Source organism: Macrobrachium nipponense, chromosome 47 (genome assembly GCF_015104395.2).
Source record: "Macrobrachium nipponense isolate FS-2020 chromosome 47, ASM1510439v2, whole genome shotgun sequence".
NCBI lineage: Eukaryota > Metazoa > Arthropoda > Malacostraca > Decapoda > Palaemonidae > Macrobrachium > Macrobrachium nipponense.
In genome coordinates, this window is record NC_087222.1 from 14,189,200 (window position 1) to 14,209,199 (window position 20,000).

Below are 20,000 nucleotides of genomic sequence, written 5' to 3' on the forward strand. Positions count from 1 at the left end.
CTGTCCATGTACGTCATCATAATGTATGTCAAAGAGATACACAAATGGGCTTTGCAACGAAACAGGCTTTATTCTGAGGTCGGAATTCGAGAAGTGCGACTAGGCTCTCTGTTGGTGAGGTGGCGTCATATCTAGAAGGCGAAGCTGAAAAGTGGCCCGGGCACGAGCAGAGTGACCTTTATTCAAAAGTAATCTAACAATCCGAGACGCACTTACTCATCAGGATTGAAGTCTTGAATCAACATGACGATGACGCCATTGGAGATCTTGTCCGTGAGACTCATGAAGTCGTAGACGAACGCAGCTCCCTCCACAATATCTCCTATGAGATCCGCTGTGAAAGACAGCGATGTGATGAGCAAAGTGGACCCAGCAATGCCCAAAAGAGCTGCCACGGCGAATATGCCCCATTGACCGTAGCTGTTTCCTTCTCCCAGCCACACCCAGAGACATCCTCCTAGACCTACGATGCAGCCGGCTGCAAAAGAGCGCTGTAAAAAAATTTGGTGTTGATGAGGTCAGTGGAGAATGGCGGTTGAAAGAGCGCTGTGTTCTCAGGATATCATCATAACCGTTGCATTTGTTGTTAGGCTAAGTTGGACCCTTGCCTGCTGAGTACCAAAGGATTGACATGAAAACTTGAAACTTTAAAATGCGTTCTTCTACAATTAGCTCATAAGATTCTTCATAGCCTTGAAAAGTAATGAATTTAATTACACCACTATCGGGTTTCTGATATATATGAAAAAAAGCAGCCAAGTTTGCCTACTGGGAAGAAAAATAACAACAAAACATCACCAAAGGTCATAGCAGCCAGAAGGGTGAAATGCTCGTACCTTTCTTCCAATCTGTGTATTAATGTGTCTCATGCTGACGGAGCTGAGGAATCCGCCAAGGAACATAGCGAACGGAACCGTGGCGATGAAAGTCTCGTCCAGTTTTAGCGTCTCCTGAACGTAAAGTGGAATATAGACCTGAAAAATAAATAAATGAATCCTTTATCAAGATGGCATTCTTGATTCCGGATGAAATATGGAAGAATGTAAATACTTGAATCTGTCTGAAATCATGCTATAAATTCTTAATTTTAAGAGACAGTTAATGAACTCTAAAATGACGTTTTTGAGGAAATGATGCACAAACCTATCAATTATTTCTTTTGAAGCTTTAGGAATATGATAGCTTTTGATGCTAAGTGAAATGTCGTAGTCTTGATTCTGGATGATTTGTACATACATAAGTTTTCATCGTTGGATGACATAAAAGTATAGCGAAACACTTGATTTCGGAAAAAGTCCTCCAACTATTATGAATAGAAGTATACTCGAGGTCTATATGTTAATGGTATCTATAAAAAAATCTTAAGTTAAATTTGCTTTATTTGTTTACTGATAAGGAAACATAAATTACAAGTGATAATGGACGGCGATCAGTGACCTGAATCGGACACTCGAGGATATCACGTGATGTTCATCACACAAAACCGCGTCTCCTGTGCAACAGTAATGGCAGTTTTAATTGCAGCACTCTTCACAGCTATCAGTCAGTTAACACACACACACACACACACACACACACACACACATATATATATATATATATATATATAATATATATATATATATATATATATATATATATGTTGTGTGTAACACGAGTTTATACAAATATTTGGAGAAATCAAAGAAAAAGTCATTCTGGGCAAAAAATGTTCTATAAACATATGCATTTTAAGGCCTCATTTGTCGGTGAGGTGAATTTTAAAAATAACCGTTATCATTAAATGGCCAAGTAAGATGGCGCGGACGGGATGTGGTAGTACACACGGCTATTGGGAGGGAGGGAGGGGAGGAAGCATGGACATGGATGGAGTCGATTCACTTCACTTGTTACTCTAAAGTCTAAAGAGCCTTGCTTTTCCGTCAAGAACGTGTTTGGGTTAAAAGTGTAGATTCCTTATTCATTTTGTGAACGAGAAGCTGGAGACAATTCCTACCGTTCCAGTAATATAGAATGTACAGCTATAGTTTTTATTTATTGGTTTTGCAACAATGAACTCCACTGTTATAAAGAAAAAAAAAATGAAATCTGCGATTTGGCTGAGGTGATTCTAAGATACTTCAAAATCAAATGTATTCTTGAGATACTGAGCAAATAGGAAAATGAAAGTATCATTGAAAGCTTCTCCCTCTCCGTCAATGGTATTCACTGAAATCCGATAAAGGAAAGAAAAGCAAGCCGAATGGAAACTCCTCTCCATCAAAGATAGGCCTATTCATTAAACAAAGGTCAAAGATTTAAAACTTTTATCATAAAAATCTGTCGTTCTCCATCAAAAGTATTCATTATACATAACCAGTCGAAGGGAAAAACACACTTGAGAAAATGCTTTCGTCTCTGTCAGATGAAAAAGAATGGGAAAATTATGGAAAATTTGCTTTCTTCAGTCTTTCCTGAAAAAGGTAGTACGTAGTATATTCATGTAGTAATTGAAAGAGGTGGAAAAGCTGACGTTGTTCAAAGTGCAGTAACATCCCTACCTGCATTCCTTCGTCATCATGATTACTCTCATTATCACTCATTCAGAATAGGCCTAGACCTGAATCCTGAATCAACAATTCTGTGACATTTACACTACTTTCTTGATACGTAAAGTTAATCATCAAAATTAGATTACAGTGAAGTCTGTTCACAGGTAGTTTACTAACTAAAGGGACTGTAATGTTACATTTTCAAAAACCTGCGAGAAAAGACTCATATTTAAAAGACTAGCAATCCAGTTGCGTAATGAACTTCATCAACCCTCCTTCCCCCCCACCCGCCCAACCCCCTGCACCCCAACCGCCCTTATCCCTGACTGCTCAGACATCGCGCACGCTATGTTGGCCGACAGCGGCGTTAGGGAAAACCATTCACTTTAGAAAATTGCATCATCAATAAACAAAGCCTTAAAATGCATATGTTTATGGAACATTTTCTGCTTAAAATGAACTTTTCTTTCATTTCCCGAAATATTTGCATAAACTCGTGTTACACACTGTATATATATGTGTGTGTGTGTATGTGTGCATGTATATGTGCATACATATTATTTATATGTACATGTACATGTATCATGATATATATATATATATATATATATATATATATATATATATATATATCTATATATATATATCATTCGAACTACAAATGTCCTTTAATATCTAATTCGCTCTACCTCGGAATTGATATATTTTCATATATGTACCGAGGGGGAATTTTTTAGTTGATAATAATTTCGTCCCCCCATGGGATCGAACCCACCGTCCAGTTGGACAGGGAACGAAATCAGGAACGGACAGTGACGCTACCGAATCTGCTATTATCAACTAAAAATTCCCCCTCGGTACATATATGAAAATATATCAATTCCGAGTAGAGCGAATTAGATATTAAAGGACATTTGTAGCTCGAATGATTTATATGAATCACGATGATGTGATAAGTATTAATATATATATATATATATATATAGATATATATATATATATATCTATATATATAATATATATATATATATATATATATATATATATATATATATATATATATATATATATATATATATATATATATATATATATATATATATATATATATATATATATATATATATATATATATATAAAATGTGAGAGAGAGAGAGAGAAAGAGAGAGAAAGGTAACAATATTATTATCGTTAATAGGAACGAATGGGGGTCAAGGTTCATTATTTTAAACTTTCAGTTGGTGTATCTAAACGATGAATTCTGTAGTGTATCTACTACGCCCTTTCTGCATTTGACCCTTAACTGAAATTATTATTATTATTTCACACAATGAGCAACAGGACTTAGGAACCCCTTGGGAGGTTATCAAAGATCTTCCACCAGTCAGTCACTGAGTGTTAGTGAACACATGACAAAGGAATAAGCCCGTGGCCCCGTGCAGCACGAAGCATCATAATAGTAGTATTACCTGGTACAGATTGACGTAGAGCCTGGTTGCTAGATAGAGCACAGCAATCTGGTAGAAGGGCGCCTCCTTAAACCAATCGAGGATTCTCATTCGACGGCAGGAAACCTTCTCCATCAGAACAATAGTATCGTCGGTTCTCTCTTCTTCTTCTTCTTCTTCTTCTTCTTCTTCTTCTTCTTCTTCTTCTCCTGCTTCTTTATCACCGTTGGACTGGAGCCCTTCTTCGTTCATGATGTCCCTTCCTCCCTTCCTCCGCCTTCCCCTCTCGTCCATTTGGATCTGGGCCCTGGAGAAGGATTGTTCCCTCACTCCGATATGGAAGATTGTTGAGAAGATGAGACCGACCGCCATGCAGATCAGAGCCACATTCTGAAAAGGAGAATATTATATTTAATATTTCACAAATTCGTGAGTCTTTCGGAGGTTCCAAAGTTCAGCTTCGCCTTTACGTTCAAATGTGGATCCTGTGCAAAGGACCACTAAATTCCTCTACTGGTACTTCGATTGAACTGCTTCATTACACAATCACTCAACGCCACATCACACAAAGAGAACTTCCTGTCTTCCAAGAAACTGATAACACGGAAATATAATGTTAATACACACGTGTGTGTGTGTGTGTGTGTGTGTGTGATCAAGGGTCACTATACCCTATCGGCTCCTTCAAGGTGATTTGGGTGGGGTCTCCTCCGTTGCTGGCGCTGCCACATCAAATATTCCAACTCAACGTTTTATGGTATATGAAGGCAGCATAAGTTATACAACACAAACATAATTGGTTGTTGATTAATTTTTGGCTATTATTAAAAGCCCTCGTACAATTTTCTAGCATTTTACAACAATAAAACAACAAGTTTATTCTTAAACGTGGCAAAAAAAAAATTCCAGCGTTTGCCAGTTCTTATCTCAGGTGTTAAGCTGACCTCAGGGCATAAAGATGTCAAACAGCCCGCGCCTCCACAGGAAGCACGTCAAAACACTCACTGTCACTGACTCATTAAGGAGTCTGTCGCCTTACAAACAACATGGAAAATGTTATGAATACTTACTGGAAAGAAACGGAGGACCATATTATGAATAGATAAATTAAATAACTGCCGATAATCTCATTTGTGTAACCTACTATGTACATTTGCTGCGTTCTCTTATCTGTCTACTCTACATACACAATCCTTTTTAGATGTCAATAGCTCTCTCTCTCTCTATCTCTCCTCTCTCTCTCTCACGCTCTCTCTCTCTCTCTCTCGCTCTCTCTCTCTCTCTCTCCGCTCCTCCTCTCGCTCTCTCTCTCTCTGTGCGCTCCTTCTCTCTCTCTCTCACATATATACATACATGTTAATATATTATATATATATATATAATTATATATATATATATATATATAGATATATTAATCTATATATATTAATATATAACATGTATATATATATATAATATTATATATATTACATTATATATATTATATATATATATGCAGTAAATTAACACAAAAACAAGTAAATTAAAAGTGCAGAACTCCAGTAGCTTGTGATAATCACATGAAAGGTCCAAAAAGAGATTTAATTAGGCCAATATGAAAAAGGGAGACCTGGAAGAATGGAAATATTTTCGAAGGAGGGTCGAGGCAAAAGGGAACACCCAGAAGTATACTGCTCCCAGGAGACATTAACAAACGCCAAGGAGGTTAAGCCTCCTTGACAGACGCACGGATTAAAAGGGGAAAATGGGAAGGGTAGGCCTTTAAAACTCGAGAGAAGTACATTTGGCAACGTAGGGGACCCGCCCAAACAGCCTTGAAGGAGCCGATATGGTATAGTTCTTTTTCCGTTATATTTCAAAATCTATCACGTTGTGCCAGCGTCGAAATATATGATACAATCTGAAAACGAAAAAGGCCACAGAAGAAACACTAATATAAGATGCTCACCCAATTCCTGAAATGGAATTTTTTGCTTCTCTTTTTCTGTTACTTGTTTGCTTCACTAAAAAAACTAAATGTGCCATGATAATAATACGTACGCCAAAACTAAAAAAATAAACATACCTGCATAACAGTTGATGATGGAATGAATTAAATGGTAAGCAAAAACTGATTGCTATGCACAATTTTGTAGCATGGTGAATGTTCAAACATAGATACACACACACACACACACACACCACATACACACACACACACACACACACACACACAACACAACACACACACACATATATATAGATAATATTAATAGATATATATATATAATATATATTATATATAATATATATAAGATATATATGTAACAGTGCGGATTACTGAATTAAGGGAAATTATTTCAAAAGACATTCACTTTTGGTGACAGGTTAGAAAGCCGAGGGATAATTCCAACGGCCCAGCTGGCAAACCCTAGGCCTACCCTTTCCAAGGGTAGGCCTAGGGTTTTAACCAATCAAATCAGCAGTGCCAGATTGTAAGGATGTCCCAAAATAGGTCCCAACGAATACCCTACTAGGATACCCAAGGGACACACACTCAAGAAGCCAGGGCATGAACAATAGGCGTTTCCAAATGAGAAGTCTACCAATTACTACGGAAGGTATGACAGGAGGGCGGTTTTGTAGAAAGTCTGTAGCCACTCAGACACAAGAATCTTTCAGAAGATGCCCCACCCAGTCAAAATCCAAAATCCAAAGGCGGTGCCAAGAAGATGTCATCCAAATAAAAAAGGCTGGACAGGGAGAAAGAAGACAGTGGAGAAAGAGTGGAAAGCAGAGACAGAAAGAGGAAGACAGGGGGGAGAAGAAGAAGACAGAGAAGTGTTGAAGTATGGTGTGCGAATATAGACAGTGTTAAGTGACAATATTGCACTCAGTAGAATTCCCTTGTGCCTAATAGACTTGCAAAGGAAACAAATGCCTAGAGAATAGTTTTTGTCTCGTCCAGTGCCTAAGGGTCACGGTGGAAAGATTTATAAGATTTCCCATTAAAAATAAATACATATAAGGACGCATCAATTTAATTTTTCCCAAAAATTTAAGGTAAACGAGATAGCAACTAATTACATAATTCCTCCTCACTGCCAAATCCATTCCAGTTGTCCCCCTCCCTGTCAATCTTTACCTTAAAGTTGTACCCTTACACACACACACACACACACACACACACACATATATATATATATATATATATATATATATATATATATATATATATATATATATATATTTAGATACATATTTATATATATATGTGTGTACGTATATGTATAACTAAAAATAAACACAACCGTGTTAAAGAACAGGAATATGTACTTCAGAAGAGACATACACACCAGACAAGACAGACACCGACAAAACAACCACATTGATAAAACAACTTGAAAAGCAACTGAACTCTTGCTGAAGACAGAGCCTGAGAGGCACCCAGACTCACATGAAACTTCCCCACATCTTCAGGCAGGTCCAATAGTATCCAAGTAACAGGGTTTCTCGACGGGTTCAACAGCGACTAGTCCAGCCCCGTCGCCCCGTGCGGTGCAGTTGGCGTGCCTGATAACCCTTTGACTTGGGTCATCGATGTTGCTGTCTGAACCCGTTTTCAGCACAAGGAGGGTCACTGCGAAGACGATCAGGTTCGACAGCACAGTAAAGGCGTACCTGCAACGAAAGGAGAGCTGATTAACATGAGCTTTCTTCAATGAAACCAGTCGTCGTTTACTTAGTCTAGCGCTATTGCCTTTTGGCATTCTTGCTCGCTAATGACAAGCGACCTTGTAAAGATTGTTGAGAAACGTCTATTTTCTCACTCTTAACTAACGTATACGGGGCTATCTTGGTTTCAGCTTATTGTTTTCTAGCTTTGAGTCATCAGTTTAACAACGAAGCCTGATTTAAAAAAAAAAGTACTAGCTAGTGAGACATTATTTCCGTATGAGTGAGAGTGAAAGGGAGATTGGGAGGAAATCTGAAGAAAAACGAGAAATGATAACCTGAATGTTTGTTGCAGGAATCACAGTTTTAGTTTTTTATAATGGAAATGCTTTAACCAGTATCATTACTGCCAAACACAGTCGTACAGATAAAGACGAGAAGACCATTACCTTTCTAAGCAGGCTTCCAATGAACTGGGAATCCTAAGTGGAAAATTGGAATTGCTTTTGGAATATAAAATTTTATGCTAAAGGCCAAGTACTGGGACCTATGAGGTCATTCAGTGCCAAAAAGGAAATTGAGAGTAAAAGGAGGCCTTAAAGGTGTAACAGGAGGAAAATCTCAGCACGTTGCACTATGATACGATTGTTAAGAGAGGGTGGAAAGTAAGATGAAGGAAGAGAATATGAACGGAGGTAAAGTAAGAGGAATGAAAGGGGTTGCAGCTATGGGGCCGAAGGGACACTACAAAGAACCTTAAGCAACGTTTACAGAGCACCAAAGAATTATTTACAGAGTCTGAGGCTGCCATTAGAACAGCGAGAGAGGAGGAGAAACTAATCATAGGAGCTGACATACTCCCCAGGGAGCCGAAGTGGAAGGGACAGAATACAAAGATGCAAAATAGATACAGACACCGTATAATAAAGGACAATATTTTCATACATATATAGTTGTTAAACTGTGGACACTCGTAAACTAATGAGCAGCAACAATCATGAATACTGCTGCTCATAAGTTCAAGAGTGTCCAGTGGCTAATTCATATTTAGCCTTTACTTAACAAATATTTATGTAGTATAAAGATACTGTCCTTCAACAACTGTATGTTTTCTATCTGGCATCTGTGGATTCTATCTTTTCCCACTTCGGTCTCCCAGTTCTTTGGAATCCTGTAGCTGAAAATTAATCCCTGTAAACTTCTTATTCATTCATGTTGAAAAAGGCATTGCATAGAAAATCTTGCATAATGAACTCATGTGGCTCTGACAAAAACGCTCTGGAATTTACGAAATGTTTCGTAAGAAAAATTTTCTTAAAGTTTGACATAAACTGTATATTTGACAATAATGAATTATATGCCAACACTGCAGACAGCAGATCTTATTTGCTATAGTAAAACGGAAAAATAGGAAAGGCCCCAGTTGCCCGTTAGTTCACCTGAAAGAACGTTACGGATTCTCCCCATATTTTTGTGACTGTTCTGGCCACCCCACTCCACGGTTCCACAAATCCTGCGGCCTAAGGCTACACATGTCTCTTTAAGAACGTTACCCAAACCATTTGATGGTACAGGACTGAATCTGACCACAGGGTCAAGGCTCATTCCAACGTTTCCAGAAAGAATGGAAAAACCAGGTGGCACCAGAATATAACGAGAGGCGAAACCAAGGAAGTAAGATTAACATAAGCCTAAGTACAGACCACAATGGACGAGTAAAAATGAGGAAAGGAGACATGTAAGGTGAAGTCAAACATGATTCGATCTTCTTGGCCTGTACCTAATGGAATTCAGCTCAGTCCTCTGGCGCTTCTCCGTCGTGAGTTCAGGTATGAGGGCCAGATGAGAGATCTGGACGCACCCCCACCCAAACTGGAAGACGCACACGAAGGACACGTAATATGCAAATTGGGTCCATTGGTTCGTGCCTTTGCATCCCAAGCAGGAGTTGAAGATGAATGGGAAACTCAGGGCAACCAGAATGGTGCCTGCAATGGTGAAAAAAAAAAAATGGTCTCAGTTTCCATGAAATTGGGAATGAATCATCTATGTCATCAGTTGGGTAGTTTGGATGAGATGAAACATACATTATGGAAACCAAATTTATAAATCGTTAAACTTTCTGTTTTATACATTGTTGTACCTCATTTTCTCTCGACCATTGCAAGACAGAGTGAGAAATAATGCCATATAAGAAAATAACGGACGTTTCAGGCATGTAGTAATGAGATGAGGATGATAACGGCTCGGACATGTCCCTCGCACCACCCCGGGAAGAATGGTTCTTTCTATACGTGACAGTCAGTGTTGGACCATAATACTAAATTGAGCATTACACGCGAAATCTGATATCTTCAATAATCGCTTTAATTCAAAACTTTACTTTTTAATTGAAGACATTTCTACATTTATCTACCTTTAAATATAAAAAAAAAGACAAGCGAAGGATTCCTCATAAACTACATTATTTCCTACCCTGTATTTGTGTGATTTAATGACTGATTAAGAGTCAGACAACCCAGCCTCTACTAATATGTCGGAATGGAAAAGTAACGAAAAAGAAGCTCTTAATAAGAAACGAAGCAAAATGAGGCTGGTCACCTTACCAGCCAAGTGCCAGACTTTCCGGCGACCGTATCTGGCGCACACAGGGATTCTGTTTTCTTTGTCGGAAAATATCCTCACAAAAGGGGTACTCAGGCCGTCTGCTACTTGACCGACAAGGAGCACCAGACCAGCCATCATGGGTCGAACAGAAGGACCTGTTGAGAACGGTGTTTGAGAGATGTTCTTGCTCAGGTTTTCACTGGAAGCTAAAACAGACAGAAATAGTACTATTAATGAGGCAGACGTTATGAATCATAATGCGCAATCATTCACAGGGAACAAGACTAAAGCACTCTCATCTTGCAAAGCTGTATTCAATGGAGACAGAGACTGACCCTGAATAAATCAAACAGAAAACAGAGTGAGCAGAGAGTATCATATGAATACAGATATATTTTAAAAAATTAACATAGTTAACAGAATCAGTGGCGTAACTAAGGTGTGGGGGGGCGGGGAGACAGGGGCCACTGTAGCATCTTTTGAGCAGGTCTGGTCTGGCATAATTCTAGATTTACTAATCAGTTGCACCTTGATGTCGTTATTAGCGAATTCGCTTCCAACAAGCTCGTAGGGATCCGTTGTAAATATGCCGTGTTGTTTTTGTTTTAACTTTATGACATAAAATAAATGACAGAGATATTCAGCTTTATTAAAATATGCGTTTCATTTTCACCACTTTAGTACTTTTAGCACGAGAATGGGGCTGCGTTTCCCAGTCTGACCCTGGGAGCCACTAACCACTAACGCTCATTACGCCATTGAACTATAAGTTCTAAGAAGAATAAAGTCAGTGATGCACAGCGTTTATAAGTAGCATCTTATCGTCTCTGCAACTACTGAGAATTGCATATTGTAACAGCAGGAAGACGAATGTTAACATCAAGGTCTACAGAGCCGCAGCCACTCATAGCTCTACCAACAGCAGTCACGCGACTTTTGGGCCGCCGCCGGCAGACAGTAACCGAACTCCTTAGGATTCATTTAGGGAGAAGCAGCTATCGGTTGTTCACTTTTCGCTGGCTACCAATTCCAGTTTGCTTTCTCTGTCTCTCTCTTTTTTTAACTGGTATCCAAGGATAATTTATAATACATATTTCCGTTCATAGGGAGTTTAGAGACTCCAAAAGTGTCACTTTAACACTCTCTCTCTCTCTCTCTCTCTTGCTATATATATATATATATATATATATATATATATATATATATATATATAATATATATATATATATATATATATATATATATATATATGTATGTCATATCCCATTACCATGATTCATATACATTCATCGAGCAACAAATGTCCATTGATATCTAATTCTCTCTACCTCGGAATTAATATTTTTTCATATATGTTAATTAACCAAAGGGGAATCTATTAGTCGATAAGAAGTTTGTTGGCTCATGGGCGTGAACCGTAGAAACCAACAAATTTGTTGGGTTCAATGGTTCGCGCCCGTGAGCTAACAAATTTCTTATCGACTAAAAAATTCCCCTTCGGTTAACATAGATGAAAATATACTAAGATATCACAAAAGTAAGCCCGTGATTTTGTTTATTAGCTGAAGCCACTGGGAAAATTAAAAAAAGAAATGAAAGAATGCCAAGTAGTTTCGTGTACTCAACACATCTTCGGAAGATGTGTTAAATACACAAAACTACTTGGAACTCTGTCTTTTCTTTTTTAAACTTTCCCAGTGGCTTTAGCTAATATGAAAATAAATTAATTCCGAGGTAGAGCGAATTAGATATTAAAGGGCATTTGTAGTTCGATGTCTACATATATATGTGTGTATATAAATGGTTGACAGCAGATTCGGGCAGAAACTATGTAAAATATTTACCCTGGGTACAGCAAGGTAAATTAAGGTTAGGTTAGGATGTATTATGTTTTTCGGCAATTTTAATCGAAACAAATACCTATTCCTCCAGTCTGTAGTGGCTACATTCATCGATGTCGTGAACTTTTTAACTTATATATAGCAACTACATTTAGTGCAAGAGGGAATCATACGGCTGCTACTGCACTTCTACAGTTACAGTTGAAAACAGTCAGCCATTTTTAGATATCGATCGAATCTAAGATGGCCATTACCAGTGTCGGGAACACAACTGCCACTAATTAATTTCTCAAAATTCACCAGCCTGTCCATCCACTAATAATCCATTGTTAATCGGAAGCATCGAGACATTATTGTACCTGAGAGGATCTCCAACATATTAATCAATTAAATTTTAGTTTTTGAACAAAATGTTGTGGGTTTTGGTACCTGATTTTAGGAGAAGCACTCAAATGTCTGTTTACCACCGGCTTACCTTCTCACAGAAGATGAGGAGAAGAGAAACCCATGGAGGCGCAGAGGTCGTTGAACACGTGGCCGACGCCATAACTCAGCTTGACGATCCATGGAAGGGAATTCATCGTCCTTGTGCGACGGGACTGTGCTGCTGCTGCTGATGCTCCATCGTCGATAAAGGTCCTGTTCGGCTCTTGGCTTCGGGAGGATTGACTTAGAACCGAGTTTCTAGCGACTGCCTTTTTGCTTTATACAGTAAGTCTTGACTTGTCGAGGCAGACAATCGGGTCTAAAAGCGTAAGACTTATAAGTGACGTACGTTATGCCATGCAATCTCCTCCCCCGAAGTGTCAAAGAACTAGAAAGGTACAGACTGTCATTGACAACGAAAAACCCAGCCTTTTTGTTATTATTCATCTCCCATCTTCGTGAGTAGCCATGGATACATTAAACATAATCTCTTGGAATATCTTTGGCCTCAAGCGGAACATTCCTCTCCTAAACATGTTCTGTAAAATTTCAAAGGCATCATTGCATTGCAAGAAACGCTCCTCTGGCCACATGACCTTGCCATATGCAATTCAATTCATGAAGACTTCAGAACCTTCTCGACTTCATCGATGCAAGTTACAGACCAAATCCTAGCCGGTCGCCCGAAAGGAGGCCTTTCTTTCCTGTGGCACAAATCATTAGACAATACGATAAAGGTGATGACCTACAGGAGTGACAGATTGCTGGGGTTTCAAGTGACAATAGGGAACTCTAAAATCTAATTATCAATGTTATATGCCATAGGGAAAAATAACAATAATTTTGATCATTACTGCATGATCCTAGGGGAGTTACACAGTATTATTCATGATTCTCCCCCCCCCAGCTGATCATATTTGTATAATAGGGGACCTTAATTCACACCCCACAAAACAATTTTATAATGAACTTACTCGCTTCTGTCAAAATCATGCTCTCCAAATTAGCGATGTTATGCTCCTCCCTCCCTCCTCTTATTCTATGTTACATAATAGAGCGGACGCTATTACAACTTCCATGGCTGGACCACTGCATCACATCCCCACAACAACTTCATGATTCTATTATGACCTGCAATATTCGCTATGACCTTGCAACGGGCTACGATCACATCCCATTACAGGTGTCATTCAGTACCCCATCCCTCCCTACCGTGAACCCCCTAACTGATCGCCCACCAGCGGTAAACTGGGATTTTAAAAACCAAGAGAAAACCAGATACTTTAGAGCGACCACGGAAACCAGGTTGCGGTCAATAGTTCACCGGCAGACGCCTTACTTTGTACTAACACAAATTGTAGAAATGACCACCACAAGAGGGATCTGAATGAATTCTATTCGAACATAATCTCCGCTTTGCTTGCTTCGGGCAGGACTGCCTACAGATTTCGTCAAGGTAATTCTCGTAATATTCCTGGATGGAATGACTTGGTTAAAGATCTGTATACATACTCACGAGAAATGTTTTTACTGTGGAGGCAAAATGGTAGCCCCAGGGAAGGGCACACTGCATTGCTAATGAGACAGGCGAGAGCGCAGTTCAAACTTGCTCTTAAGCACTGCAGGTTATATGAAAAACAACTAAGAGCCGATGCAATGTCTAGAAACTTAGAATCTGGTGATTATCCTCGTCTTTGGAAAGATATCCAGTCTTTAAATCCCAAAACTAAAAAGCTATCACAGAGAGTAGGGGAAGCAGTCGGAGACGAAGCTATTGCAAATATGTGGGGCGATCACTTCAACAATATCTGAATTGCATAAATGATCAAGACTCCCGAAGGGATGTAGATAACCTCCTTACTGACAACATTCAATTTCATTTTGCAGACCGTTTTACGCCAGGTAACATCAGCGATGCCATAAACAGCCTACCTAATAATAAATCGCCCGGCTGTGATGGTCTTCCTGCAGAGGCCTTCAAACTCTGCCATCCGATAATTTACATTTTGCTAGCTGCCCTATTCAATGCGTGCATAATTCATCGGTTTCTTCCAGACTTCCCCTACTCTTAGTTAACTTGATACCATTAATCAAAAACAAGCTAAAGGATGCAGCTGACCCTGGCAACTACCGGCCGATTGCAATCACAACGATCGCATCGAAGATACTTGAGTCTGTTCTTCTAGTGAGACTTCTCCCCTTTCTACACACCACTGACAACCAGTTCGGGTTTAAAGCAAAACCACTCAACCGACACCTGCATCTACATACTGAAAGAATTGCTGAAAACCTACCTATCATCAGCCTCTCCTGTTTTCCTTTGTTTTGTGAGAAAAGCATTTGACAGAGTAAACTACCTGAAGCTCTTCCTGAAGCTGCATAAAAGGGGCACACCCCTATATCTAATTGGCATTTTACATTGCTGGTTCTCCACACAGCAATTCTGTGTCAAATGGGAAACGTATTATCTTACACCTTCGGCTCCCTAAACGGGCTTCGGCAAGGGGGCATTCTCTCTCCATACCTGTTTAATACGTACACAGATGCCTTGAAACGTCAAACTGAACTCGCTCCCAATCGGATGCACTGTCAATGAAACAACTATAAACAACCTCTGTTACGCCGACGATATGGTTCTGATTTCCCCATCAGTGCAAGGTCTCCAACGACTCATCGACACTTGCCGCCAATATGCAGAGGAATTTGATATAATCTACAACGAAACCAAGACCCAGTGCATGTCGCTGCTCCCGAGATCGCTTAAGCATATTGCAGAAACCTCAAATTTTCCTCGGAAATCATCGGCTGGAATGCACGAATTTCCGTACTTGGGTCACATTATCACCGACGACCTAAAAGATACGGCAGACATCGAACAGAGGGGCGTCGCAAACTATGTGGCAGCGGGGGCAACATGATTGCAAGGAGGTTTGCCTTCTGTCACCGAGACGTGAAACTGCTGCTCTTCCGCTCGTACTGCTGCTACAGTATCTATGGGTGTTCCCTCTGGACGAACTATACCCGAGAGACGATGCGACGCATCACTGTTGTGCACAATGACATTCTGAGGCGCCTCACAAACACTCCCCGCTACCACTCCGCCACACAGATGTTCATAGAAAACCACCTGGACAATTTAAAAATCATTGTTAGGCGAACAATGTCCAGTCTGGTAAACCCGAGTGAGAAACAGCAGCAACTCGCTCATACAAAGCATCCTAAGGAGTGAAGCAAGAAGAAAATCAAAATTGTGGGGGGAAAGATGGGAAAATGAGGCCTTTGTCCCCTAAAGGACTTAATTTCTGTATTGGCAAGATGTCATCTGCAGTTTTTGTCATTATTACATTTATTGCTGATATTTTAATTTTTCATTATTACTGTGATTACTATCAAGTTAAAGTTTTATTTACATTTAATTTATGTATTAAGCCCTCTGGACCTGACTACTGTAACCACCTAAGGTCTCTAGTTAAAATTTGAGTTATATAATATATGCACCATCTGTTAAATTTACTCTCAATGCATATTTTTTTTTCTCACCAATATTATTACTGTTATTACCAGTATGATGATTACTAGCTTTTATGCTACCTCAAGCTACCTTGTGGATAAGTGCCGATTATTCATTTTCTTTTTCTATTTATCATGTCACATGTATTTAGATTGTGTTTGCTACTGTCTGTATTTTGTATATTCAATGTATATGGCCCCGAGCCGAAATAAAGCATATTATTATTATTATTATTATTATTATTATTATTATTGCTGATGTCATGCAGTGGACCATTACTGACTTGACCAGGAATCAAGATACTTCAGTCTCAAATAAAATTGTCTGAATAAGAAATCACTTGTTACAATGAAACCATAACACACAACAGTAACAACATTTCAGAACTATATGCCTGAGAATGAATGAGAATCCTTTTCAAGATGAACATGGCAGCAACTAAAACTGAAATGGTGAGACAATTCAGTGACTGGAGTTGAACTCACAATTCTCGTTTTACTTACGGAAGAAGAGGACAGTGCATGGAAATCGGCATCAAACTGTTGGCTTGGGCGATAGACGGACCTATGTAGTTACTCGCATCTCCAGGGTGTCGGAACTAGATCTTCCCTAGGAAAGAAAAAGGTCCATAGATATAACCTGTCCAAAGGACATGAAAGAACACTATAAAAAGGGTTCATAGCACTTGAGTGAGAGTCGAATATAGACAGACTCTCTTCAGATAAGGGCGAGAGATGAGTGGTCCGATAAAAATAAGATAACCCCGTGCATATTGTCAACTAGTTCTATTAGATTTTCAGCAGTTGCGTAAGATCGCAAAATGAACCATTTTCAGTTGCATCAATTTATTAATGAAAATACATGAGGTGACCAATTGTTATTGTTGTGGGGCAAGTTGATGATAGGCACTGATTATTCACCCAGAACACAAAGATGTGTGACTTCCATATTCAACTTCGATAAGAGGGAGAAATTGCATAAGTAAGCGTCTATGATGGATTTTTGGAATGTCCCAGAAAACTTTGGCTACTTTCCGATTCTCCTTTGCCCGACAGATAATTAACTCATAGAACTGAATCTAATTCACGTAATCGTAATGGTGGTATATAAAAGAAGGAGGATAAATGTACCAAATGTGGAAGACTAATCAGAGTGTCATCATGATTTCTATATACAAATCTAAGCCCTATCCGCTCACCGGGGACTTAGCAAAGAGCGGCTACCTCAGCTGGTAGCATTATGTCGCCGTGTGTTGCATACATTCTTTTGATGAGATACACCTCTTTGCATGAATCATCAAGTCAAGACTCTGATTATTAGGTTCTGATTTTGATAGCACTCCCTGCGGCCTACGAAGAAACGAACTATGACTTCTGATGGAGCCTCTTTCACATTTCTTTATCTGCGAAGGGGAAAAGCAACCATTGATGATGCCCTTCTAGTTGTAGAGGTAATCAAGCTCCATCATTTCCAGATTTTAGCAATAGTTTTTTCTATAGAAAACGCATTATGTGTGTCTCTCTCTCTCTCTCTCTCTCTCTCTCTCTCTCTCTCTCTCTCGCTTCTCTTATAAATATATATATATATATATATATATATATATATATATATATATATATATATAGATATAGATAGATATATATATGTATTATATATGATATATATATATAGATATATATATATATATATATATATATATATATATATATATATATATATATATATATATATATATCATATATCTATATGTATATATATATGTACATATATATATATATTATATATATATATATATATATATATATATATATATATATATATATATATATGTATGTATGTACATAGTGTATCCATATATATCTTTCGTATCGAGTCGCTCCATTTCTAAAGGGAACCAATAAATGCAACTTACACCCTGAGAGACGACGAGGGAGAGATTCCTGTCTTCAGCTTCTCGGTGGCAGTTACTAAGATCGACTCGATCACTTTTTTTCAAATATATTAGTTCTCGGTTACTGAGAATGATTAGATAAATATTAACCAAGAATTTTCCATGACGGCGCTCGAATTTTGATGAATATTAGGAGACTCTACCTCGACGATTGGACAGTAAGTTTTAAGAGTCATGTCACAACTGAGTTGATTTACATAATGCAATAGGAATACTTTGGGTAGATATATGCATGGCGTAACTAAGAGGGGTGGGATGTGGGGGGGTACTGTAGGGGCGGGGTTGGTGGCACTGGCATCTTTGAGCAGGTCTGGCATGAATCTAGATTTTCTAGTATATTTCGCCGGCCGCTAGGTTTAAAATGTGCGTTTAATTTTCACCACTTTTGCACTTTTCAACACGGGACTGGAGCTTTACGGGCTGCTCTATGAGCTATAGCAAGAGCCCGTGCAGGCACAACGATTGGGCGGAGGCGCTTTCAGAGTACACCCCGGGAGCCACTAACGCTATAGCTACGCCACTGAATATATGTCAAGATTTCTTTGGTGATGAGAAAATGTGACTTCTAAGCGTGTTTAGAGTAATCACGCTTAGAAGTCACGCCGGAATCTGCAAATAAGACGGACGAATGTCCTTTCAAGAAAATTATTCTGTGCCATCAAGTGAAAAGCTGAAAATATATAACAAATTGATCATCATACAGACAATAGGCCTATCGAAATGGTGGTGGAGGTGGGTGGGTTGGGAGAGAGAGAGAGAGAGAGAGAGAGTGGGGGGGGGGGGGGGGGGGGCAAATGGTAAGTGTGAGTCAATAATTTTGTCGAGATACTTCTTAGATATGAAATTATTATTATTATTATTATTATTATTATTATTATTATTATTATTATTAGTATTATTATTATTATTATTATTCTTAGGAAGCAGACCCTCTCTCAAGCATACTTTATAAAAGTGATGGCTGACTCAGCAGCGTTACGCTTGTAGAGATTCTTCTCTATTTTTCGAATAGCGGCTTTTTCCGGACTACTTAAACAAGCTAGTAGAGCGCCTATGGAGGTCATTATCAAATACAGTGTCAAGATCGGAGCTTATGTTTCAACTTATACAGATAAACTATGATATCATATTCATCAAAGTCAACGAGAAAACGTGAGAGAGAAACCGTGAGTGACTTTGATGACTATGATATCATAGTTTATCTGTACAATTCTATTATCGCTTAATAAAATTCCCCCTCGGTTAAACATATATGAAAATATATTAATTCTTGGGTAGAGCGAATTAGATATTAAAGGACATTTGTAGCTTGATATGTATATGAATCACGGTATGTGATATGACTTATATATAAGATGATATATTATATATATATTATATTATAATATATATTTATATATATGTGTGTGTGTGTGTGTTGTGTGTGTGTGTGTGTATGTGATGTGTGAGTGTATTACGTTTGCCTTTACTTGACGTTTGGTTTTATTTTTGTTTATTTATCAAATGGAATCATCATATATATATATATATATTATATATAGAATAATATACATATATAATAGATATATATTTATATAATAATATATATATATATGTATGTGTGTGTTGTGTGTGTGGTGTGTGTGTGTGTGTATTTATGGAAAAGAAGAAAAATATCTGACTTGATTAAAAAAATTCGGTATATAAAGGTAAACAAAATACATCACAATGAAATAAGTATATAGTCCACAATTAAATATGAAGAGATAAAAGGAGTTCTAATAAGCCACTCACCTCCCTGATGTAGTCGGCCCTCAGAACATTCTCCTCTGCTTCGAAGGTGACCATTTCGACTCTCTGGTCTTGGGGGAAGTTCTTTTCCTGCCAGTCGATAGTTTCCTCGTAGTCGGAGCCCTGGAAAACAGAATGTTGAGAGATGCTGAAAAGCTTCGTTTTAAATTTTTCCTTCAGTTTCTCTCAAGAAAGCAGTTAAGAATCTCTAGTTGTACACAGTGGCGGATCTAGAAATCCTTCATTATGGGGTGGGGGCGG

General features: G+C 38.5%; 2 protein-coding genes across 2 annotated transcripts in view; both read right to left on the minus strand.

Moving 5' to 3' along the window:
* The window catches only part of LOC135204538 (major facilitator superfamily domain-containing protein 12-like), a 13,583-nt gene extending 3,197 nt beyond the window's left edge, over positions 1-10,386 (minus strand). The window contains exons 1-6 of the mRNA XM_064234701.1: positions 10,240-10,386; positions 9,414-9,621; positions 7,416-7,639; positions 4,001-4,369; positions 837-974; positions 217-491 (exon numbers count right to left, since the gene is read on the minus strand). Of these exons, the coding sequence (XP_064090771.1) occupies positions 217-491; positions 837-974; positions 4,001-4,351 (764 nt within the window). The 5' untranslated portion in view covers positions 4,352-4,369; positions 7,416-7,639; positions 9,414-9,621; positions 10,240-10,386. The remainder of the gene's footprint in view (positions 1-216; positions 492-836; positions 975-4,000; positions 4,370-7,415; positions 7,640-9,413; positions 9,622-10,239) is intronic.
* The window catches only part of LOC135204721 (zinc finger protein OZF-like), a 459,750-nt gene that overhangs the window by 307,440 nt on the left and 132,310 nt on the right, over positions 1-20,000 (minus strand). The window lies entirely within an intron of this gene.